The sequence below is a fragment of the Chiloscyllium plagiosum genome, chromosome 6 (assembly GCF_004010195.1).
Source record: "Chiloscyllium plagiosum isolate BGI_BamShark_2017 chromosome 6, ASM401019v2, whole genome shotgun sequence".
Taxonomy (NCBI): domain Eukaryota; kingdom Metazoa; phylum Chordata; class Chondrichthyes; order Orectolobiformes; family Hemiscylliidae; genus Chiloscyllium; species Chiloscyllium plagiosum.
Genome location: NC_057715.1, coordinates 77,631,419 through 77,657,611, shown reverse-complemented (window position 1 = coordinate 77,657,611; position 26,193 = coordinate 77,631,419). Strand labels below are relative to the sequence as shown.

Genomic DNA, 26,193 nt, shown 5'->3' with positions numbered 1-26,193 from the left:
TTTCAAACAATGGAACAAATTGGAACTGCACATGGTTCTAGATTAGTTGATTAGGTATGCGTTTATCTGATGTTGCCTGTATTTAAAGGAAAGATTTTGTAAATCTTGGTGTATAAATTGTTTGACTTACATTTGGTCCTCTAAATATAGTGAGTGAGCAAGATTTTAGTACCTAATTGCCATTCATGCACTTTAAAATGTTTTTTAAATTTTGAAATGTCTGAATTGTTAGGAGAATCTCATTTATATCACTTTCTGGGAAGATTTTTACAAGTCACTGTTGTTTACTGAAATATTTGGGACGCTGCTTTATGGGATTCATATAAAAGTTTGACACAATTCCTAGCAAGTATTGGTTACCTCAGGTTTTTCCAAAATAGAAAATTGCCTGCAAAATTGTGGAGTGTTTCGGGCCATTTTTCCATTATTATTTCTCCTGTTCACATATTTGAATGAAATAGCACTGAGCTGCATGTAGTGCTTAGCCTAGAATCTCTACAGTGTGAAAGCAGGCCATTCAGTCCTGTAGGGGTACTTCTCCGCTCAGGTCTGCCTTCTGTACACCTGTGCTGGATAATTCGATTTATTTTATTATTTTTGGTATTTTCTCTGCTACATCAAATTTTAAATTTGACTGGGTTACTGTGGACATGAGGCAAAAGCCAGGACTGCAAATGCTGGAAATCAGAGTCTAAATTAGAGTGGCGGTGGAAAAGCACAGCAGGTCAGGCAGCATCCGAGGAGCAGGAAAATCAACGTTTCGGGCAAAAGCCCTACTGTGGAGATGATGTGGTGTTGAATTTCATAATCCTGTAATCCAGCTGAATTATTCACTTGTGAGAAGAGGGCCATCCCTGTACATCACAATCTCAGGAATGCCATAATCCCAATGGTTATCATTAAAATCAGTTGATTTACCTCCCAGTAGTCAAAATGATAGTCTACAATGACAAGGTAATCATTTCTCTTCAAAACCACTCGACATGCTGACTTGGAAATATCTTGCTGTTAGGTCAAAATCCTGGAATTCCTTTCTTAACAGCCCCTGGCTTATAGCAATTCATAGAACATAGAAAAGTACAGCACAGAACAGGCCCTTTGACCCACAATATTGTGCCACACATTAATCCTAATGTAAAATAAAATAACTTAACCTGCGCACCCCTGAATTCACTGCTATCCATGTGCATGTCCAGCATTTGCTTAAATATCCCTAATGACTCTGCTTCCACCACCACCACCACCACTGGCAATGCATTCCATGTATTCACAACTTGCTGCATAAAGAACCTTCCTCTGATGTCCCCTCTATATCTTTCTCTTAAATCTTAAAGCTATGACCCCTCGTGGCAGTCAATCCTGCTCTGGGGAAAAGTCTCTGGCTATTGACTCTATCCATGCCTCTCATTACTTTATTACCTCGATCAGGCCGCCTCTCTTCCTCCTCTCCAGAGAAAAAAAGTCCAAGCTTGGTCAACCTCTCTTCGTAAGACAAGCCCTCCATTCCAGGCAGCATCCTGGTGAACCTTCTTTGCACCCTCTCCAAAGCCTCCGTATCTTTCCTATAATAGGGCGACCAGAACTGGACACAATATTCCAAGTGTGGTCTCGCCAGGGACTTGTAGAGCTGCAACGAAACCTTGCAGCTCTTAAACTCGATCCCCCTGTTAAAGAAAGCCAAAGCACCATACGCTTTCTTAATAACCTTATCCTCCTGGATGGCAACTTTGAGGGATCTATGTACATGAATGCCAAGATCCCTTCGTTCCTCCACACTGGCAAGAATCCTGTCTTTAATCCTATATTCAGCATTCGAGTTCGACCTTCCAACATGCATCACTTCGCATTTATTCAAGGTGAACTCTATCTGCCATTTCTCAGCCCAGCTCTGCCTCCTGTCTATGTTGCGGTCCAGCCTGCAATAGCCCTCGATATTATCAACGGCACCATCAACCTTTGTGTCATCTGCAAATTTACTAACCCACCCCTCAACATCCTCATCCAAGTCATTTATAAAAGTGACAAAGAGCAGAGGCCCAAGAACAGAGCCCTGCGGGACCCCACTCAACACTGACCTCCAGGCAGAATACTTTCATCGGCACGGTGGCACAGTGGTTAGCACTGCTGCCTCACAGCGCCTGAGATCTGGGTTCAATTCCTGCCTCAGGCGACTGACTGTGTGGAGTTTGCACATTCTCCCCGTGTCTGCGTGGGTTTCCTCCAGGTGCTCCGGTTTCCGGGTGGGTTGCGCTTCGGCGGGTCGGTGTGGACTTGTTGGGCCGAAGGGCCTGTTTCCACGCTGTAATGTAATCTAATCAAAAAAAAACCTACCCTCTGCCTTCTGTCAGCCAACCAATTCTGAATTCAGACAGCCAAATCTCCCTGTATCCCATACCTCCTGACTTTATGAAGGAGCCTACCATTATCAAATGCCTTGCTGGAGTTAATATACACCACCTCCACTGCTCGACCTTCGTCGACCTGTCTTGTCACCACCTCAAAGAACTCATTAAGATTTGTGAGGCACGACCTGCCCCTCACAAAGCTATGTTGACTGCCTTTAATCACACTGTGCTTTCCAATAGTCATAAACCCTATCCCTCAGAATTCTTTCCAAAACCTTGCTGACCACAAACGTAAGGCTGACTGGTCTGTAATTGCCAGGGGTTTCCCTATTGCTCTTCTTGAAAAGAGGAAGAGCATTTGCCTCCTTCCAATCTTCCGATACGACTCCCGTGGAGAGTGAGGAAGCAAAGATCTTCGCTTAGCAACCTTTTTCCTTGCTTCCCGGAGCAGCCAAGGATAAATCTGGTCTGGCCCTGGGGACTTGTCAATCTTAATGTTTGCCAAAATTTCCAGCTCATCAACTTCATCAGTCTTGATCTGTTCAAGCCTATAACCCATCTCAAGGTTCTCATTCACAACAAGGACCCTTTCCTTCGTGAAAACCAAAACAAAAAACTCATTCAGGCTCTCCTATCTGCTCAGACTCCACACATAAGTTCCCTACGTTATTCCTGATTGGCCCTACCTTCTCCCTGATCATTCTCTTATTCCTCACATATGAGTAAAATGCTTTTGGGTTCTCCCTAATCCTTCCTGCCAAGCCATTTTTGTGCCCCCTTCTGGCTCTCCTCAGTCCATTTCTGAGCTCCTTTCTAGCAAGCCTGTAATACTCTAATAATGTTCTGGATCCTTGCTCCCTCCATCTTACGTAAGCTGCCTCTTCCTTTTGACAAGAAGCTCCTCTATTCTCGTTATCCAAGGCTCCTTAATCTTACCTCCTCTTACTGGTTTCAGAGGAACAAATTCATGCATCATTCGCAACAACTCTTCTTTAAACAGTCTCCACATATCTGCTGTACCTGTGGAACGATTGCTCCCAGTCTGTGGTTCCCAATTCCTGTCTGATAGCATCATAATTTCCTTTTCCCAATAAAATATCTTCCCTTGGTAACTGTTCCTTTCCCTCTCCAAGGCTATGGTAAATGAGGCAGTTGTGGTCGCTGTCACCAAAGTTTTCTCCCACCGCGAGATCTGACATCTGTCCTGGCTCATTGCCGAGCACCAAATCCAAAATGGCCTCTCCCCTCATCAGCCTGTCTACATATGCCACCAAAATTGGAGGTGTAGTGGACAGCGAAGAGGGTTACCTCAGATTACAACAGGATCTTGACCAGATGGGCCAATGGGCTGAGAAGTGACAGATGGGGTTTAATTCAGATAAATGTGAGATGCTGCATTTTGGGAAAGCAAATCTTAGCAAGACTTATACACTTAATGATAAGGTCCTAGGGAGTGTTGTTGAACAAAGAGACCTTGGAGTGCAGGTTCATAACTCCTTGAAAGTGGAGTCACAAGGAGATAGAATAGTGAAGAAGGCATTCCTTTATTGGTCAGAGCATTGAGTACAGGAGTTGGGAGGTCATGTTGCGGCTGTACAGGACATTGGTTAGGCCACTGTTGGAATATCATGTGCAATTCTGGTCTCCTTCCTATTGGAAAGATGTTGTGAAACTTGAATGGGTTCAGAAAAGATTTACAAGGATGGTGCCAGGGTTGGAGGATCTGAGCTACAGGGAGAGGCTGAACAGGCTGGGGCTGTTTTCCCTGGAGTGTCGGAGGCTGAGGGTTGACCTTATAGAGGTTTACAAAATTATGAGGGGCATGGATAGGATAAATAGGCAAAGTCTTTTCCCTGGGGTCGGGGCGTCCAGAACTGGAGGGCGTAGGTTTAGGGTGAGAGGGGAAAGATATAAAAGAGACCTAAGGAGCAACGTTTTCATGCAGAGGGTAGTACTTGTATGGAATGAACTGCCAGAGGATGTGGTGGAGGCTGGTACAATTGCAACATTTAAGAGGCATTTGGATGGGTACATGAATAGGAAAGATTTGGAGGAATATGGGCCAGGTGCTGGGAGGTGGGACTAGATTGGGTTGGAATACCTAGTTGGCATGGACAGGTTGGACCGAAGGGTCTGTTTCCATGCTGTACATTTCTATGATTCTGTGTTCAGCTGCATTCACTGACTGTTACTCATCTCACTATATCATGTCACTGGTAGCAAACCTGAGATCACTACTCTACTCGTCCTGCTCTTCAGCTTCCAAACTAGCTCTCTGTCGTCACTTTTCAGATCCTCAATCTCTGCTGTCTCTCCTTGCCGCTCTGTTCAAAAAAATTTGTTTTTTACTCACCTTCCCAGCAGTCCTCCGCTCATCCCTCGCATCTCTCGATAAATGGAGGCCCCGATGCCTGAGGTAAGTATTTTAAACAGTTTTGCACACCTTCCCAGCAGTCCTCCACTCCTCCCTCGCACTTCTCCACAAAATTTCAAGAAGACACTTCACCACTGTCTTCGCAAGGGCGGCTCAGGATCGGCAATAAATGCTGGTCCAGCCAGCTATATCCACGTTTCATGATTTTTTTTGTAAACAATTCCTGTAAGATTAAAGGGATCAACTCCTCCTCCTGGAATGCCATGTGTCATTGGTTGCTCTGTAGTTTACTTAGCTTTGTACTCCTTACAAACACGGCACTGGCTGACAGTGTTTGATTTAATTGTTTATGTTTGGCCAGTAAAGTAATTCTACTGCCTTCCTCAAACTTAACTAAATGTCTTGGTGGCTTGTATGGTTACACTTTGATATCTCTACACTCAGCTCCTTAGAGATCATGACTAATTTCCTTTGTACAATATACAACCTGAGGATATCAGTTCATCTCTGTATGCCCAGTATGCCCATTTCATCTCTGTATGACTAAGGGAGTGCCATTGGCTTTTAGGCTGTCCTTTCATCACTACTACTTGCACGACCTGGAGAGTTGCATCTTGTTGGGTGGGCTGTTAATTTAGCAAGGCGGTTGTTATATTTGATGCCTGTACTGGGCTGATGACTTCTAGAATATTTCAAGCTGCGGCTCCTTATTCGACCTGGAGGATTGTACACTAAACACCCGGTTTTCTTTTTAGGGAGTGTTGATTTCGACAGTGTGTCTGTAATGTACATCTGTTTCCTTGCTGGTATCTCTGTAACCAGAGTAACATTCTTTGCAGACAAATACTTTGCTGTGGCTTTGTATCACTGTCTCTTCCAAGTAGTATTGATTTGAAAATGGTCATAAGCAAAGACAGTGGCCAGGTACTCTTTCCCAGTCAGATCATAGCGTTGTTCTGTTTGTATTAATGCCGTGAATGCAAATGCAATCAGTTTTCCATGCTGTGTTCCATTGATCCAAGTCCTGTCTCATGCTGCAAACTGACTTCTATCAAGGGATTTCAGCACTTGCTTTGTCACCCTCGTTACTTGATTTTAGTGAATGTTGTTTCAGGTTTCATGTCCAGAGTATATGCTTGACAGTGAGTTGGTGTATTGATTCGCACCCTGAAAACAAATTAGGGGCAACACCTTTGCTAATTACTTTGCTGAATGAATCCAGCAAATTGATGCACTACTTTTACATCTCTTAGCTCTACCAGCAATCTGTGAACCATCACTTTTTCATGATTTGTTTGAAGATCTTTTGGTGTCAGTACAGGACCGATGTACTTAACTTTGGGCATCTTTAATTGAATTTTTTTTATTCAGCCATTTTCACATGCTGAGCTCTGGCTAGCAGTCACACTAGATTTTGATCGTGGTCGGCAATGGCGGCTTCTGCTGAATTTCTGCATTCATGTGCGAGCTGATCATGCATATAGATTCCACTCCAGAAAGATCACTCACTGTCACGTTGTCTTTGTGAATACTCTTTTGGACATGTGGAAGTGCCAAGCAGCATGTGCAACAATCTTTACGTCCCAAATGATGTCCAGCAAGCAGTGAGAAAACTGCTGCTGTCATCCAACTTCACTTGCCAGAAACCAATCTTCACATCTCATGTTGAGTGAAGTTGTGGCATAATTCCTTCAATGGCTGCTATGAAGTAGTGAGTTCTCGTCAGAGATTCATTTCGATCCTTTGGGTCAGTGCATGATCTCAGCTTTCCAGGCTATTTCACTACCACCATGCTGTTAATCAATTCTGTCAAAGTTGTCACTTCTTTGATTACTCCTTTCTTTTCCAGCTGTTATTTTATCTCTAAGGCTGACCTTGACGGCAGCTGGAATTTTCCTTGCCAGATGCTGATTTGGTGTCTCACTCTCATCTACTTCGAAGAGATGATCTTCTTCAGGAAGACTTCCTAAACCTGTAAGCACATCACATTTCTGTAAGATCTGTTCTACAGTCAGTGGTCTAATGTACTGCAACACATTGAAAATCTCTTCTGGCATATTGAAAGTTTCCAATCCATGATTTGGACTTGCTCCAGCTGAGACGAATGGCTTTTGCTTGACATCTATGATATAAAACTCCTTGTCATTGCTTTGGGTACGCAGAGTAATCTGTCATCTGGTGCCATAACATAGGAGCAGGAGTAAGCCATTCAACCCCTTGAGCCTGTTAAACTATCCAATGAGCTGATCTGTTGTTGTAATCCAAAGACAGAGGGTGGTGGTGGAGGGTTGGTTTTCAGACTGGAGACCCGTGACCAGTGGAGTGCCACAAGGACCGGTGCTGGGCCCTCTACTTTTTGTCATTTACATAAATGATTTGGATGCGAGCATAAGAGGTACAGTTAGTAGGTTTGCAAATGACACCAAAATTGAAGGTGTAGTGGACAGCGAAGAGGGTTACCTCAGATTACAACAGGATCTGGACCAGATGGGCCAATGGGCTGAGAAGTGGCAGATGGAGTTTAATTCATCTAAATGCGAGGTGCAGCATTTTGGGAAAGCAAATCTTAGCAGGACTTATACACTTAATGGTAAGGTCCTAGGGAGTGTTGCTGAACAAAGAGACCTTGGAGTGCAGGTTCATAGCTCCTTGAAAGTGGAGTCGCAGGTAGGTAGGATAGTGAAGAAGGCGTTTGATATGCTTTCCTTTATTGGTCAGAGTATTGAGTACAGGAGTTGGGAGGTCATGTTGCGGCTGTACAGGACATTGGTTAGGCCATTGTTGGAATATTGCGTGCAATTCTGGTCTCCTTCCTATCGGAAAGATGTTATGAAACTTGAATGGGTTCAGAAAAGATTTACGAGGATGTTGTCAGGGTTGGAGGATCTGAGCTATAGGGAGAGGCTGAACAGGCTGGGGCTGTTTTCCCTGGAGCATCGGAGGCTGAGGCGTGACCTTAGAGGTTTACAAAATTATGAGGGGCATGGATAGGATAAATCAACAAAGTATTTTCCCTGGGTTCAGGAAGTCCAGAACTAGAGGGGATAGGTTTAGGGTGAGAGGGGAAAGATGTAAAAGAGACCTAAGGGGCAACCTTTTCACGCAGAGGGTGTTATGTGTATGGAATGAGCTGCCAGAGGAAGTGGTGGAGGCTGGTACAATTGCAGCATTTAAAAGGCATTTGGATGGGTGTATGAATAGGAAGGGTTTGGAGGGATATGGGCTGGGTGCTGGCAGATGGGACTAGATTGGGTTGGGATATCTGGTCGGCATGGACGGGTTGGACCGAAGGGTCTGTTTTCATGCTGTACATCTCTATGACTCTGTGACCTGCCTTTGGCCCCATATCCCTTCATACCTTGAAAAAACTTAGCAAGTCTGGCAGCATCTATAGAGGGAAAGCAGAGTTAATGTCTCTGATCAAGTGACCCTTCTTCAGAACTGATTGTATCTAGGAAAATGTTGATACATAAGCTGAAGTTGGGGACGTGGGTGGTAAGAATAAACAGTCGATGGAGATGGACCACAGAGAAGGAGAACAATGGGTGTGCACACAAAGGAATGAGTAAGGGTCAACCTGGGAGAATAAATAGCTGCTAATGGGGACCGTTAGTGCTCGGCAACGGGTCGGTAGTGGTAGCAGTGCTGGAAAAGTACAGCTGGTCAGGCAGCGCCCAAGGAGCAGGAGAGTCGAAGTTTCGAGCATGAGCTCTTCATCAGGATTTCCTGACTGGCTATGCTTTTCCAGCACCACACTTTTTGACTCTGACCTCCAGCATCTGCAGTCCTCACTTTCTCCTGGTAGTGGTAGCAGTCCATGTGATGGCAAAACCTGGTGTATAGGGTAAGACCATGGAAAGGCTGCTCACTTCCTAATGTTATTTAATTTGATATTGAATCCTGAAGGCTGTAGGGTCGGCCAGCACAAAATGAGATTCAGCTCTTGCAGCTTGTGTTGTATTTTACTGGAGCACTTTAGCAATCCTGAGACAGAGTAGTTGGTCAGGGAACACAGTGCCATATTACCTTTGCCTTTTTGATGTCCTCTCAGTATTTGAATCCTGTCCTTATTGTTCTGCCCTTTATCTATTGGCATAATATAAAGTCTCATCTGTTCTGTTATGGATATACTCTTGCTGCTGATTGACACCCTCAGCATTTCTCCACATCAATTACTTTTCTGAATGTAAGCTTCACCTCTCAGGAGAAATGTTCCGACTGCAAGACCTCTTACGACTAATGTAATCTTGTCTTTCTTTAAATAGTCTTTTAGTTAATCAAATTCAAAGGTTTCTGTGAGTTGTATTAACGCAGTGACATTGATCATTGGCCTCTTTTTCACCTTGGACTGTAATATTGAATGCTACTGGTTGTAAGTTACATTAATTTGGGTTCAGAGGCCTTCAGGATTTCTGCATTTTTTTTTTCTGTGCTTCAGAGAGATTTAAGGATAGGATACATTTTTGTGAGAGCCTCTCCTGAATAGTGATCAGAGTTGTCACTATTCTAGCTGCTCTGTTAAAATTTGGTAATTTTGCCACTGCATGGAAAAACTACCAGTACTGTTTCATATCGGCTTGAAGAGGAACAATTGCAGTCACTGTGCTTCATTTGTTGTCTGCTGCTTTGTTCCTTTTCGATGTCTTTTAGTGGCAGTTTTCACAGCTCTGAACATTCCTGCATTTCTCTGTCTGGAGTGCAGCGCTTCAACATTCAATCTCTGCTTCATCTGAAACACCATGTCGGGAGTTCAGAGCAGTGCCATGTTGTCTGTACTGTCTCTTATTGAATTGACTGCGGGATACCAGCTACCAGTTGAGGTGACATGACTGCAGCATGACGGAAGGCACAGTAATATTATATTGCACTTCTATCCCAAACAGGTACCTCCTTGGTTGCAGTTCGCAACTTTGTTTTTAAAACGCTCCAGTAAAAATATCATTTTGAGAATTATTATTTTTAATTGTTTAAATTACATATTTCAAATTGGTTTCTTAACCATTCAGCATATCAGCCAGATAAGATGTATAAGATCTGATTTTAGCTGTGTTCCTTTTATTTGCTATGAAATTAACATGACAGTGTTCAGGTGGTCAGTCGATTTGTTTTCTGAAGAGCTTGTTTTTGATTGTAAGTTGACATTTTATTTTGCTCTTTGTTCCAGCTAAATGTTACTCTGCAGAATGTTTCTTTATTTCAGTAGTAATTGCTGTTCCAGCATTTCGTGGCGTTTCATTTCTGTTGGGATTCACTGAAAGAAGTGTTGTAGCGTAGGTCACATGTAGAACATTTCATACATTCTATCATTGTCTGTGACCAAGACATCAATGTTCTGAGGAGTGGTTTTGCTTTTTGTTTAAAAAGGCATGTGTAAAGGTATCCTTCACTTATCCAATCATTCTTAAACTTGTTTTCTGAATTGTTTTAAGAATTTGTATTTTGTTTTCTTGTATCTGAGGAGTTGAAGCTGGTATCAGCAAAATTGGATGCTTTGATTTGGCTGGCATTTATTGTTAGGTTTATCAATGTATTTCTTATTAAAATGCATGAAAAAGTTTATTCATATTACGATATCTCAAGCATATATTTTAACTTAAATAGCAGGTTACCAATACTGATTTCTAGATATTTACTAATTAACCTGTTCAGAGGTATTATTGCACGCTCCTGGGCGAGGTGAACTTGAACACCGGGCTTCTGGCTCAGAACCGCTCCCATTGTGCCACGAGTCCTAACATTGCATCTATCGACTTTTTTTCTGTTTCCAGTATAAAGATCTGTGAATTCTTGTGTTCCTTTCTTTAAAGTGCTTTATTTGAGATTATCCCTACATGTTTAATGACACTATCTATTAAGTGGAAATTTAAATTTAAAATATTATTTAAATATTGATGTATTGCTTTTGGCCATTAGGTACTAGCTAATTCCTTTATTGTATGAAGTCTGTATCAACCTTTCCATTGCCATCTTCATTGTTGTTCTCCTGACCTGTCATTCTAACAGGGTTACTGCAATATTATCCTTGTGCAAATTTGCAATGTTCAAATATATTACAAATACCCTTGCATTTAAGCAAAATCCACATTCCATAGGTGAATTAAAAGAAGAACCACATGACAAATTTTGCATTGAAAGTTAACTAAAGTCCCAGACAGACATAATGATTAAAAAGCAGGAATGAGCAAATGGAAAGATTGATTTAATAATGTGTTCCAAATCTAATGGTGATTTTTTTTTTAAAACAGGTAAATAATCACCCTTACCTTTCCTATTTAGAGGAAGTCTTATCAGTACTTGTGAGAAATTCTAAACCTGCGCAAAGAATATATATTAAGCAAATTTATTTAATCATGACTTAGTTGGAGTCCTTTGCACCCATTAACTGTTGGAGAAAAGTAAACTGAGATGGAGGAATTGCTAACTTAAGTACTCTGAATTAAATGTATCAAGTGTAATCAGTAACCAAGAACACAGGATCATTAATTTATCCATTGAACTAAGGATATGCCAGTTCCATGACTAGCAAGATTGAGCATTAATTCCTCCTTCCTAACATTCCCACTATAATAGTTCTTCCATTTAAATTAGACATTTTGACATGAAGTACTGAAATATTGATATATTTACAGGTATGTGCGATTCTCAATGTATCTTTAAAAATGAGACCATAGAATGTGTTCAGAGGAGGTGGTGCGCCTGTTATCTCAAAGGTCAATGGTTTCCTATTTTGTGCAAAAATTGCCATTTTACATTTTTCAATTTGATAATGAAGATTATATTTTTCGGTCAGATATTGGAATCATGCCAGCGAAATATTTGAGGAATACTCTTTTTTTTATAAATGTTTCAGTTTGACAAGAATTGTTGATGGTGGGCAGTTCCTTAATCTTAATCAGTCTGCAGTATTAGGTAGAATTATCCCACTGAAATTCCTTAATAGTCTTTTGAACCAGAATTACAATCAAAGAAAATCATAAAAGCCTTAATATAAAATATTCAAATATGTTAGAACAGCTTCATAGAGAAAATATGTACAGCCTATTTTTAATTTAGCCACTTTATTAAAAGTCTTCTCACCTAGCATTCAGGATACCACTCCTGAGTACTAGTAAGGTGTATGAAGTGAGTTTCAGGCAGATCTTTAACAAACCAGGCATCGCCTCATTCAGAATTAATCAGAAGCCTCAAAAAGTCATTCACTGGAATACCTTAATTTTTTTAGTGTGTAATACAAATATTGTCAACAGGAGAGGACTATAGGCTTACAGAAGTAGACATGGCTAACATTGATTTACGTAAAAACCCAAAGAACTGCGAACGCTGGAAATCAGAAACAAAAGCTCAGCAGTTCTGGCAGCATCTGTGGAGAGAAATGAGAGTTAATGTTTTGGAGCCAGTCACCCTTCCTCAGAACCTTGATTTCTCTATACAGATGCTGCCTGACCTACTGACCTTTTCCCGCAAACTCCAATTTTCTTGTTTATTATTAGTATACATTTTTAATTTACCTAAGTAAAACTCAAGTCAATCGTTTTCCATTTCTCACTTGTAAATGCTGTATGTCATTATATTTGTTTAGCTAAGATTATTTTTAAATGATCCCAGATGACTCAGTAAGTAAATACATTGCATAATTTGGTACTAAATCTTAAGGATTAGAAAGGTACCAGCCTATAGTAGTGTTATTTCTTATTTCAAGTGTGACAACAGGGCAATAATAATGTCCTCTGTATCCCTGGGGAAATGATGCTTTTTGATCAAAGATTCCTGCTGGAAGTCTACATATGTGATTATCAAGAAAATAGAGATTAAACATAACTCTAATTTCTCATGTCATTGAATAGCCCTTCTGCTTAGCATTGGTTCAGACAAATGATAAATAACCAGTTGTTTTAGAAATCAGTGTGCTTGTATCCTTGGAATCATATACTGTACTATTATGTCATTATGTTCAGTAGAAGGGAGGGAAAGATGGTAAACATTCACTGAGATGTCATTTTATTTAGTTCTGAAGACTAATTGAAGAAGTCATTTGGAGAAATAGTGAAAACTACATTCTACTTGTGATGGCTCTTCATCTGGTTCCATCAAGAGTTTTCAATCCTTTATTTTATATATCATGTTACTGTACAACTAATGTTTCCTTCATTACTCCCAAAAAGGATGTAAAATTTATTCTGCAATCCTCATTATCACCATTACATGACTTCAGCTTATTTGCCGTGTGTTCCTATAGAATTGTGCATCAGCTATTAGTCCTCAGTCACGTAGCAGCGAAAATTGTGAGTGTCACCTGTTTGATTTATACTTAGTAATCAGAATTACTTAGATATAGTAAGGTTTTGCATTTCAATATATTTTCACAGTGCTAAATGTTGATTTTTTTTTAATAGACCAAGATTAGCAATCTTAAATGCAAAATGCTAAATTCTTGAAAATTGAACTCATTTCAGTTAGTTAATGGAGCACTATTGCATTTCTACTGATGCCCACTGTTTTGTACAGAACACCCCTTCATACAACTGATATTTTTCATTGGTCACAAAATGAAAGCAAAATCACCTATTGGCAATGATGTGAATCTAATTCAAAGTACATGGAACATAACTGAATTTACGTAGATTATTTTTAAAGGAATTAGATGAATTTATGCTGCTAATATCAGCAGTTGTGTCTTGTTTTATTTTCTATGTTGTGGCATGTCTCCAGAAACCTGTTTTATTGCTGTAACCACTAAATCCTATTGGCAGTGAACTGGTAAAGAAAAAATATCAAAAGAAGTGTATAGGTGAGACAAATCTTGGAAATATAGTAAACAGTGTGGAGAATATTAGCATTCTTCTTTTGGATATAGACACTTGGCAGATTAAATCAAAGGCCAAGAAGAATGAAGTGGTGCTTTTTGGTAATTAAAATAATGAGTGAAGGACCAGTTTTATAGAGATACAGAAATAGCAACGAGAGGATGTATTTACGCAAGTCTTTGAAGGTGACACAACAAGCAACCTTTTTAAAGAAAAGTGTAGAAAATGACTGGTTAGACTTTACCCAGAGTATTGTGTTCCATTCTAAGCATCACACGTTAGCAAAGCCTTGGAGAGGATGCAGAGATTTATTAGAATTGTATTAGAAGTGAGGTGTTTCAGACTGGCAAGTCTGGGATTGTGCACCTAACAATAGCTCCTAGAAACTAAAGAGAGATTTAATAGAGGTTTCAGAATTGTGTGGTGTGGGTACCATAGAATGCCATACCTTGCACTTGCAGGAGGTTTGATATTTGGAGTATCTTGGTTTCAAATACTTTGTAAAATAATAGACCAGGATGAAGTATGTTCCTTTTACTCAGTAACATATGATCTGAAATGCATTATTTGAATGGATAATTCGATATTTTCTTCTAAAAGAAATTAGATGACATCTAAGAAAGGAAATAAACATGCAACTATGAGGAAAGAGTAGGAAAGTGAGACTAATTGGTATATGTTTGAGAAGTGACACAGTCATAGTGGGCTGAATGGCCTCTTGCACTGTATAATTGTGAAGTGTTTATTGATTCAGCAAGTTGCAACATTGTTCGCAAGGTCACTGTCCTATAAGAATGGATTAAGATAGTTTTGTCATGAAAGCTTTACAGAACAATTGTATATTTATTGTTGATTTTAAATTAGAGATTAAGTTATCTTCAAACATTCAGGAAATAACATTAAAAATACTTCATAAAAATGTCAACTTGTGTTTCACCAAATAGTTCCATTAACAGATTTTAATGAAACAACCTGTTTGTAGTATATTCTCTGTAGATTTAAGACAGATCAGAATCCTTGCGGTATTATCAACTTCAAACACTTAAATATCAGTTTTCAAAATAATTTCTCGGTATTCACATTCATTTAATTGCTGTATAAATGAATTATAAGCTTAAATGCATCTCACAATTCAAGCAAAGACAAGGTACTGTTGCTCAATATGAAAACATTACTTCAAAGTTACTCTTTCTAACTATTGAATTTCTAACTTTGATGATACTAGAGACATCCTGAGTGCTAGCTGCTATTTTAGTGGGAGAGATGATCAGTTCAAAAATCATGTTACTGTGACTGTCCTTGTGTTCATTCCAAAGTTGCAGTTAATAAAAAAATTGACAAAAATTTGGAACAATGCTAATTGTTGATGTTGTCAAATATGTACTGATTAGAAGAGAAACAGAAAATTAAAAGTTTGTAGATCACATTCCAAGAGCATCACTAGTAAATATACCATATGATGTGATACTTATCTATATTTTTCAGCTGGAAGAACCTGTTCTTTACTTTCATCCAGTTTCAGTCATGGTGATGGTAGAAGAACAGTATGATTGGTCTCTGTGCTCCTGGGCTAGCAATTAGTAAGTTGTTGTGCTCCATCACTCTGGCAGCACCTGACATTGTCAGCTGAGTGTACAGCCAGTTGAAGTGCATAAAATGTTGCATATTTCAGTGCAATACTAATCAAGTGCCAAAGCTGCTGTTCTTCAGTTGAACTGTTAATGTACTGTCAAAATTATTCTTAAGTTCCAACAGTCATCTCAGCTATTAATGCTGTAAAGAGAAGACCATAGAAAAAAGTTCATTGTACTAATCAACAACAGCATTTAAAACAGATTAAACTGGACATTAATCCAATTTATTACATGTTGGACTTTGTGGCAACAGTTTACTGTTCAGAAAAAAAATTAGGTTTGGTGCTGTTAGGGTTTATCATATGATGGTAGGAATGCAGCATTGCCTGAAGCTGAAGCCTGCAACTCCCTCAGTAATACTGTCACATGATAGTAGATATACAGTTTTAGCTTACAGTCCTTATTGTTGATGATGAAAGTTCCTTCATACATGTAGGCACAAAAAAGTCCTACCTCCAAAAACAGGTGACACGATAGGTTGTACAATTTTCAAATGGCTTTGTATATACAAATATTAGACAAATTCATGATTCTCCCCTTCCCTTCCCATCCCATCCCATCCCATCCATGCCTCTTTGCATGGCAGATGAATCAATTAATTGATCTGGTTTTCATCAAAATGTCTTTATTTGCATATAGCTTTGTCGCAGGAAATCATCAGTGAATTGCCCAAAGGTAAAATGCCATTGCATTCCTTATTTGGTGCACTTTGGTATTGCAAATGATAGAATTGAAGTTGTACATTGCATGTGAATTTTAGTAAATTACTGTCGAAACAATGAACAGTTGTCTGACTTTCAGAATGTTCTCTCTTCTGCAATCTTAGGTTTTATTTTTGCAAAATTTATTCGTTTTCAATGTGTAACTGAATAATCTTAAATAAATGCATGGACCAGGAGTTTCCTCTTTCAGCACAGTCAGATTTTTGACCAAAATATGTCAAATGTATTCTCCATTTTTATAATGTCAAGATGTGTCCAAGAATCTTGCTATTCTCATTTGAGTAAACTTAAGCTTAAACTGGGCATAAAAAAATAAACTTAGTCACACCAATATATATTTTATTTGAGTCTTAATATTTAATTTTTAATTCATTTAGCCATCATTGATGTAAATCATGGAGTTATTTAAGAACCTTCAATCGAGGAAGTATTTAAATGTTTGACCTGATTTGTCTTTTTAATGGCATAAATTTAAGGAAACAAAGTACAGAACCTGTCTTGGCAATATGATGTTTTTCAAAATGGTCAAATTTTTAACCAAAAGACCAGAAAAATAACATTATTTCTTGTCATGCTTAGTACTGCACAGTACCTTAAACAAGAGAATACTCTTGATCAAGAGTGTGGAGTGTGATCGGTTTTGTGTGGAAACAGAGCATTTGATGGGTGGATGCAAAATATCGAGGAAACCCGGATACTCTATAGTTACGCTCAAAACAACTTTTGTACTGATAAATCCTTTAAACCCTGTTCCTTTAGAATCACTTGATCAAATTCCTGAAGCTCCCTTCCTAACGGTATTGCGGATGTACCACACTAAATGGAGTGAAGTGGTTTACGGAGGCAGATTACTGTCACACTCTCAAGGGCAGTGAGGGATGAGTAATAAATGCTGGCCCAGCTGGCCATGACAACTTCCCATGAATTTTTTTAAAATTGTATGCAGTGTGATTACAGATAAATCAGCATAACTATGAAGGAATAGTCATGATCTTTCAAGTCACAACACTGATAGTTGGATTTCTATGCCCCCCTCCTCCCCAATCCCCTTGAATCAATACTGCTGTATATTTCTTCCCAAGACCAGCTTTCATAGAAATGTGTTGCAAACATCAGAGTATTCTTGGAATGGAGTAGTCAGGGAAAAAGCAGACATTCCCCCTTTTACTGACGCTAGATACTATACGGTAAGTTTACAGGTCCAGTCTGAATGTTGGTGAATGGAGGAGCAGATGAATGGGTGGTTGGGAATGTGGGCTGTGTTGAGATCATGATGAGTGGGTGAATGAGGTAAATTTGCATTTTGAGGTATGTGGTCAGGTCACAGGTTAGTTAGGTGATCTAGGGCATTGAGGCAGGTCAGAGATGGCATAGAATGCTGGGTGATTGTGGAATCGAGGCAATGATGGAGGTCAGTTATGTAATTACCCAGATGCAGGACTAGGTTTTAATTTGCCTCATATTTCTTTGCTTACCACCAGGTAAGTACCAGATGTCTACAACTCTGGTTAGAATTAGGAACATTTGAGTGTTTTTTCTGGGAGCAGGTTATATGCCTGTCAGAAGTTTCAAGCCCAGAAAGGTTTAGCCCAATGTTTTTAACCTAAGCAAGCCTTCAGAGTTTTTGTTGAATATGGTTTGAGTAATGGCAAACAATTAATTGTTAAAAATTCTTCAAGGAGATCTACCAAAACTAGAGTCAATGGGAATCAGCAAAAACTTTGTACAAATGGCGTCTTCGGCCTGACATCTTCAATTGCTTCTTGAATGACTTTTGCTACACCACAATGTCAGCAGCAGTGATGTTCATTGCTGGCACAATGTTCAGTGCCATGCACTGTAGATTCTCAGGCATGTCCATGAACGCCTGTAAGAAAGACCTGAACAACAGGTAGATTTTGCCTGATAAGTGGCCAGCAACATTTGCGCCTGGTGTTGACCATCTCCAACAAGAGAAAAATTAACTATGGTCCCTTGACATTTAATGGCACTAACATTGTTGAATCCCTCACTTTTAAGTCCTCGGGATTACATTGTGCAGAAACTAGACCGATCCATATAAATTCTGCAGTTAGAAGAGCAATTTAGAGGTGAGGAATTCTGCAGCGAGTAAGTCACTACCTGCTCCCAATGCTTGTCCATCATTTACAAGTCAGGGGCATGATTGAATGTTATCAACATCCCTGAATGGGTGTAGAGCCAACAACATTGAAGAAGCTCAACACTATTCAAGACAGAGTACTTGATTGGCACTCCATCCACCACTTTCAACATTCATTCCCTTCACCAGTAATGTGTACTATTGAAGAGGCTCTGCAGTTATTTACTAAGCCTCCTTAAGACAGCATCTTCCAAACCAGCAACCTCTAACAGGTAGAAAGATAAGGGCAACAGATACATCGAAAAACCACCACCTGCAAGTTTCCCTTCTAACAACAGTCCCAGACTTTGAAACAGCAATGATAAAATGATATCACTGTCATTGGGTTAGAATCTTGAAACTCACTTCCTAACATCAATGTAGGCGTCCCTAATTCCAAGGATTGTAGCAGTTCAAGAAGGCAACTCACCATCATCACCTCCAGGCCAATTGGAGATGATCCAGCAAAGCCCACACCCCAGGGATGATTCGAAAATAAATTTGCAAAATAAGAGGAAATATTATTTCTGTAAAATTTCTATTTTTTTTAATGAATGCATGTAGTGACAGCACTTGCCAGCTAGAACACTTATGTATACAATTTGAATTCTCCAACTAAACTCAATCCACTGAATTTTCTGACAGAAATAATGCTGCTTTTATCAAGAGATGTTTCTAATTTCTTTCATGTATTCTGTTTGGCATTGTTCAAAGACTATTTGCTTTAAGTCTTGTCCTCTTCCAGCTCATTGTTTGGAATGGTAGTGACGTTATGCATTTGTTTAAAATTAAAGCTGTTTGTGAGAACAATTTGCATTTCTAGGCAAGTTTTATTTTATGTTCTGTAATTGTTTTATTCTTTCACGGATGAGGGTGCCACTGGCTAGACCAGCAATTACTGCCAGCTTTGATTGTCTTTGAGAAGCTGGTGGTTGGCTATAACCTTGAATCTCTGCAGTCAATGTGGGGCAGATATGCCAAAATGTTGTTAAGAATAGACTCCCAAGACCGAGATCCAGCAATAGTGAAGAAATGGCCATATAGCTCCAAGTTAGGATAGGATGTGACTTGGATGGTGGACCTTGCTCCTATGCATCGACTTCCTTTCTCATTCAGTTCATTGTGGTTTGTAAGTATTAAGCTGAGGAAAGAGGTAGATTGAAGTAAGAGTTTAGAGAGAGAGAATGCTGTTCTTTTTACTTTAATTTCAAAAATGTAACCAGTTGAGGCCAATTAATAAATTTTAGGCTCTATTTCATCAAGTAGTGCGAATTGTGCATGCTTGAGAAACGCTAATTCCAATTTCAAAGGAGAGAGAGGGGAATGGCCATTTTCTTTCCTTGTTCTAATTAGATATTTTTACAAAGTGAGCTTTGAATACAAATAATTTAGAGACTTGTTTTTATTAATTCTTGGGATGTGGGCATTGCTCACTGCCTATCCCTAGTTGCCCATGAGAAAATGATGTGAGCTGTAGTCCATGTCTGTAGATAGACCCACAATGCTGTTAGGAAGGGAGTTCCAGCACTTTGACTTGATACTGAAGGAACATTTGTATCTTTGCACATCAGATGGTGAGAAGTTTGAATGGGAACTTGCTTCTGGTGTTGTACCTATGTATCTGCTGCCCTTTTCTTTCTAGATAGAAGTAGCTGAAGGTTTGGAAAGTGCTAGCAAAGGAGCCTTAGTGAATTTCTGCAATGCATCTTGTAAATGGTACACAATGCTTCTACCGAGCATTGGTGTTAGAGGGAATGGATGTTTGTGGACATGGTGCCAGTCAAGTGGCGTCGTCATCCTGGATGATGTTAAGCTTCTTGAGTGTTATTGGAATAGCACTTATTCAGGCAAGTGGGGAGTATTCCATCACACTCCTGATTTGTCCCTTGTGGATGTTGGGCAGGCATTAGGATTCAGGCTGTCAGTTACTCAGGACAGGATTCTCAGCCTCTGACCTGTTCTTGGAGCCACAATATTTATATGGCTAATACAGTTCAATTCCTGGTCAATGATAACCCCCAGATGTTGAGAGCAGGGGAATTCAGTGATGATAACACCACTGAATGAGAAGAGATGATGGGTTAAATATGTTTACTGACTGACTTAACATTTAGCCAGGAAAATCTAAAGGAATTAAAATCTGCTGCACCATCCCAGAAAGCACAGTGAAACAAATGAAAGTAAATGGTAGGTTAAAGATGATGGGTGAATAAATTAAGAAAGAGGGCTGTAGGAGTTGAGTTGGTAGTATGTTGCAAGAAGTAAAGGAATGAAGGTATCATCGAAGTAAGTATTGGGAAAGTGAAGGAGTAGGAGCTGTGCAGTGATGGAGGAGAGGAAGACACCTTCTTCAAGTCTTTTATTCTGCAAGTTGTTACATGTTAGTTCACTTTACCTCACATAGACAAATCAGCTCTGGTTTCCAACTCTGACATGAAATTAAAAGACAAGCAGCTGAGAACAAAGTAAAGCAACAACAGTCCATGGGAGTCATGTAATAGAGAAGACAGTGTAAGCAGAAGAGGAGAGACAGAAAGAATGAAATAAAGACATCAGAGACTGATAAGTGTTACATAGTCTTGCTGGGGCATGTAATCCTTTGGAACATTTCAGAAGTCCTGATACACTAACTACTTGGTAATTGCCACAAAGGTGAAACTTCTGATGGTGTCCATAGCCCTCCAAAAAAATCCTAAATCTGAATTAGAGTCCGACACTTCAGGTAGTTCAATTTTATTTACTACAGTACTCAGCCAAGAAAATCTAGAGGAATTAAAACTTGCTGTAACCCCTGGCATTACTATAAAATTGAACTCCAATCGCTCCGTGACTTTGCCTCTCCCCACACTGACAACCAACACCAATCGTCAAACTCCCTCCCTCCCAAGAGTTTGCCTGGTGGCCTTGGGAAACTCAAGCCACTTACATGTAATCCCTAAATCATGTTAAGTTTTGGCAGGCTAAGGAATAATTGATGCCAGTTGGTTCATGAATGAGCCTAACTAACAATCTGTTGTGAGCAAGCTGATTTCCTCCTTGGGTTTCTTCCATCAACTTAACGTAAACATTCCTGACGAAGAGCTTATGCTCAAAACATTGATTCTCCTTGGATGCTGCCTGATCAGCTACGCTTTTCCAGCACCCCACTCTTCGACTCCAATTCCAGCATCTGCAGTGCGCACTTTCTCCCAGTAAGTCATTTACAGCCAAGACACAGACGTGGAGCCCTCACACGATCAAGTGGGTCCAGCCACCATGCTTCCAGTCATGACAGACTGCATTAAATCCATTTCCATCATGTTTTTCCTTTGCTGTTCCTTAACCAGTTGGATAAAATTCTGTTTTCTCCTTGTTCGGCTGATCTGTATACTCTATAACTTAACCCACAGTCTTATCACACACCATTACCAGTAACTCGGAAATATGGAAAATAAAGCCATTGTTTTGTTCCCTCCCACGCTCCACTGTTGCTGGATAAACCAAGTGTTTACTTTTCTGTGTAATATTTTTCTACTATATTTTAAGTTACAATGTCTAAAAATTGTGTTTAAATTCTAGATGTTATGATAGATAACTTAGAGTGCAGTTATGATGTAGTTTGGATTGGAAACTACTAAAGTATCTTTTGAGGTGGAGCCAAATGCATGGCAGCAATTTCCCCATGGTTGAGAGAGAAACTGAAAGATCTTCTGAACAAAACTATTCCTGCACCTATAGAGAGGCCAGATCAAGAGTGGTGTAGACTGATAGATGAGTTGCATGCCTTTTGGCTGCAGTGGTACATCACCTGAGGAAAATGAACAAATTGGGAGAAGGTAATTTGAAAAATTAGGTACATGTGCAATGAGTGACCATTTTTTGTTTTTAGATAGTGTCTTAATTATGATACATTGTATAAATATGATGTGATTTGACAAATGTCAGCTTTGGTCCAGGAAAAACCATGAATGGCACAAATCACTGGTATTGTGTTTAATTAATTGGTTTTTATGAATAAATGCAACTTGATACATTACTGAACAACTAAAAGTATCAAAAACGTTTTAGTCAAATGTAGTTCAGTTACAGATTAATTTTCTGTAAACAGTAGTAGAGATCTGAAATAGATATGTTGATATAATACCTGACTGTCAGGTGTCAGGCTCACATCTATGTAGCTGGATCTTTTTTTTTGCTTCTTATAGGGTGATCTTCCTGACACACATGCAAAGTTCCATGTCTTGTTTCTTTTCTTTGTGGCGGCCATGTTCTTCATCAGTCTACTATCGCTCTTCAGTTATCACTGCTGGCTAGTCAGCAAAAATAGGTCAACAATAGGTAAGATGCTCTTTAACTGCTTACAAATTTATTCTGATAATTGGAATAAAGTTAAAGTAGTGGTTTTTGCAACTGCAATGCTTACAGTGATTCTGAAGTAAAAAATGATTTTTCTTCTTAATAGAAAGACTTTTTATATCTATTTTGGTATATTTGTATTACTACTTTGACGAAAACATTGTTATACTGTTAACCGAATACTTTTTCACTCTAGAGGCTTTTCGTGCACCAGTGTTCCGAAATGGACCTGACAAAAATGGATTTAGCTTGGGATTTACCAAAAATTTAAAACAAGTGTATGGAGATGAAGGGAAGTACTGGCTTCTTCCGATTTTTACAAGGTACGTTTTGTTGTGCTAAATTGCTGTCTGTCTGGAATCGTTTGAAGGTCGAGATGCCCTTCCCTGGGACATTAGTGAATCAGATCGGTTATTATGACCATCTTGTAATTCTGTGATCATTACTGAGGACAGCATTTTATTTGATTTATTTATTCACCCTTCTGTCCCAGATCACTGGTCCAGTAATATTACCATTGTGCTAATATCCCCAAAGTCATTACACTGTTGTGAACATGGTTGTAGGTTAACTGCTTAAAAGTTAAGCATTTGTTAGCAGTCACCTTTTATATAAAAGCATAACCTAATCCATACATGAAAATGTCCTAATGCTGTCTTAACAAATATAAGCAATTAATGTAAACAAAGAATTGTGGATGCTGAAGATTTGAAATGGAAACAAATTGCTGGAGAAATTTGGATAGTCTTTTCTCTTGTATAACACTAAAAGGGTCCCCCGGTCCTCACTTTCCAACCACTAGCATTTGTGCCTAAAGGATTATAAATCATATTTTCTGCTACTTCCAGCAGGTGCCACCACCAGACACGTGTTCCCCTCCCCTCCATTGTCAACATTTTGCAGAGACCGTTCCCTGAGACACTTTGATCCACTCATCCAAAACTCCCAACACCTCTCTACATCCCACAGCACTTTCCCATGTATTTGCAAAAGGTGCAATACTTGCCCATTTACCTCCTTCCTCCCCACTATCTAATGCTGCACACTTGCCAAGTGAAATAGTGATTTACCTGCACGTCACTCAATCTATTCAAATGTGTTCGCTGCTCATAATGTGGTTGTCTCAACATTGGGGAGACTAAATACAGACTGGGTGACTGCTTTATGACCCTAAGCTTCCAGTTACCTGCCACTTCAACATATCACCGTCCAAGCCTTCTGCAGTTCTCCAGCAAGACCCAGTTCAAGCTGGAAGCACAGCATTTCATTTTTCACTTGGAGATCCTACAGCCTTATGAGTCAATATCACCTCCAACAACACTTTCAATATTCTGACCTCGTCCTCTATGTTCTTATCCCACCCCAACACCTCCAGACCCTGTCATGACCTGCACCGTTTTCAGCACTGCCAACCCATTTTCACTTAGTTATGGTCCCCATTATCAGCTTTTCACCTTCCCTGGCTTGCTATCAACCATCCTTGTGTCTGCCTACCTTTCTTTCTCTCTGGGCTCCATCTCCATCTGTTCACTTACTCTGCCCACCCACTCTCCAATGTCATCAGAATAAATGCCGTATTTCCTTGTTACAATTAGTTCTGAAGCGGATCTGTGGACTTGAAACATTAACTTATAGAACATAGAACAGTACAGCACAGAACAGGCCCTTCAGCCCACGATGTTGTGCCGACCATTGATCCTCATGTGAGGTAAACCTAATGTACGAACTCTCAAATTTCTGTGACCATATGTATGTCCAGCATTCTCCTAAATATCCCCAATTACCTCGCTTCCACAACTGCTGCTGGCAACACATTCCATGCTCTCAAAACTCTCTGCGTAAAGAACCCGCCTCTGACATCTCCTCTATACTTTCCGCCAAACAGCTTAAAACTATGACCCCTCGTGTTAACAATTTCTGCTCTGGGAAAAAGTCTCTGGCTATCAACTCTATCTATGCCTCTCATTATCTTGTACACCTCAATTAGGTCTCCTCTCTTCCTTCTTTTTTCCAATGATAAAAGTCCGAGCTCAGTCAACCCCTCTTCATAAGATAAGCCTTCCATTCCAGGCAGCATCCTGGTAAACCTCCTCTGAACCCTCTCCAAAGCATCCACATCTTTCCTATAATATGGCAACCAGAACTGGACACAGTATTCCAAGTGCGGTCTAACCAAAGTTTTATAGAGCTGCAACAAGATCTCACGGCTCTTAAACTCAATCCCCCTGTTAATGAAAGCTTTCTTAACAACCTTGTCCACTTGGGTGGCAATTTTAAGGGATCTATGTGCCTGCACTCCAAGATCCTGCTGTTCCTCCACACTGCCAAGAATCCTGTCTTTAATCCTGTACTCAACTTTCAAGTTCGACCTTCCAAAATGCATCACTTTGCATTTATCCAGGTTGAACTCCATCTGCCACCTCTCAGCCCATCTCTGCATCCTGTCAATGTCACGCTGCAGCCTACAACAGTCCTCTATACTGTCAACGACACCTCCAACCTTTGTGTCGTCTGCAAACTTGCTAACCCATCCTTCAATCTCCTCATCCAAGTCATTAATAAAAATTACAAAGAGTAGAATCCCAAGAACAGAGCCACTGACCACTCACCACTGACTTCCAGGCAGAATATTTTCCTTCCACTACCACTCGCTGTCTTCTGCCAACCAGCCAATTCTGTATCCAGACAGCTAAATTTCCCTGTATCCCATTCCTCCTGATCTTCTGAACGAGTCTACCATGGGGAACCTTATCAAATGCCTTACTGAACTCCATATACACAACATCCACCGCTCGACCCTCATCAACTTGTCTAGTAACATTCTCAAAAAACTCTATAAGTTTTGAGGCATGACCTGCCCCTCTCAAAGCCGTGCTGACTGCCTTTAATCAAGCCATGCTCTTCCAGATGGGCATAAATCCTATCCCTCAGAATCCTTTCTAACACCTTGCAGACGACAGACGTGAGGTTGACTGGTCTGTAATTGCCAGGGATTTCCCTATTTCCTTTCTTGAAGAGAGGAATTACATTTACCTCCCTCCAGTCCTCAGGTACGACTCCAGTGGAGAGCGAGGCAAAGCACATTTCTCGCTTCCCAAAGCAGCCGAGGACAAATCTGGTCTGGCCCTGGCGATTTGTCAATCTTAATGTTTGTCAAAACTTTCAACACATCAGCTTCCTCAACCTCTATCTGTTCCAGTATGCTTACCTGCTCCTCAATGGTTTCATTCACTATAAGGTCCTTTTCTTTCGTAAAGACAGAAGCAAAAAACTCATTTAGGGCTTCCCTACCTCCTCAGACTCTATACACAAGTTCCCTATGCTATCCCTGATCAGCCCTACTCTTTCTTTGATCATTCTCTTATTCCTCACAAAAGTGTAAAATGCCTTTGGATTCTCCCTAATCCTTCCTGCCAAGCCTTTTTCGTGCCCCCTCCTGGCTCTCCTCAGACCTTTTTGAGCACCTTCCTCACCTGCGTGTAATCCTCTAGAGCTGAGCAAGACCCTTGCTTCCTCCTCCTTATGTAAGCTGCCTTCTTTCTTTTGATGAGAAGCTCCTCCGCTCTCGTCTTCCAAGATTCCTTTATCTTACCCATTCTTGCCTGTTCCTGAAACAGTCTCCACATGTCTATAGTGCCCTTTCCATGGAACAACTGCTCCCAGTCCATGCTTCCCAACTCACGTCTGATAGTATCATAGTTTCCTTTTCCCCAATTAGATATCCTCCCATTGTGCCTGCTTCTCTCCTTCTCCATAGCTATGTAGAATGTGAGGCAGTTGTGGTCACTATCACCAAAATGCACTCCCACCGCAAGATCTGACACCTGCCCCGGCTCATT

The 26,193-nt window shown here is 40.2% G+C and overlaps 1 protein-coding gene across 6 annotated transcripts in view; it reads left to right on the top strand.

Moving 5' to 3' along the window:
* Positions 1 to 26,193, top strand: part of zdhhc20b (zinc finger DHHC-type palmitoyltransferase 20b) — a 116,698-nt gene that overhangs the window by 76,371 nt on the left and 14,134 nt on the right. For 5 of the 6 annotated variants that reach the window (XM_043691931.1, XM_043691933.1, XM_043691936.1 and 2 more), the window contains 3 exons: positions 15,797 to 15,832; positions 22,204 to 22,336; positions 22,551 to 22,677. In XM_043691931.1, coding sequence (XP_043547866.1) covers positions 15,797 to 15,832; positions 22,204 to 22,336; positions 22,551 to 22,677 — 296 coding nt within the window. The remainder of the gene's footprint in view (positions 1 to 15,796; positions 15,833 to 22,203; positions 22,337 to 22,550; positions 22,678 to 26,193) is intronic. The other variant, XM_043691932.1, reaches the window with a different exon arrangement.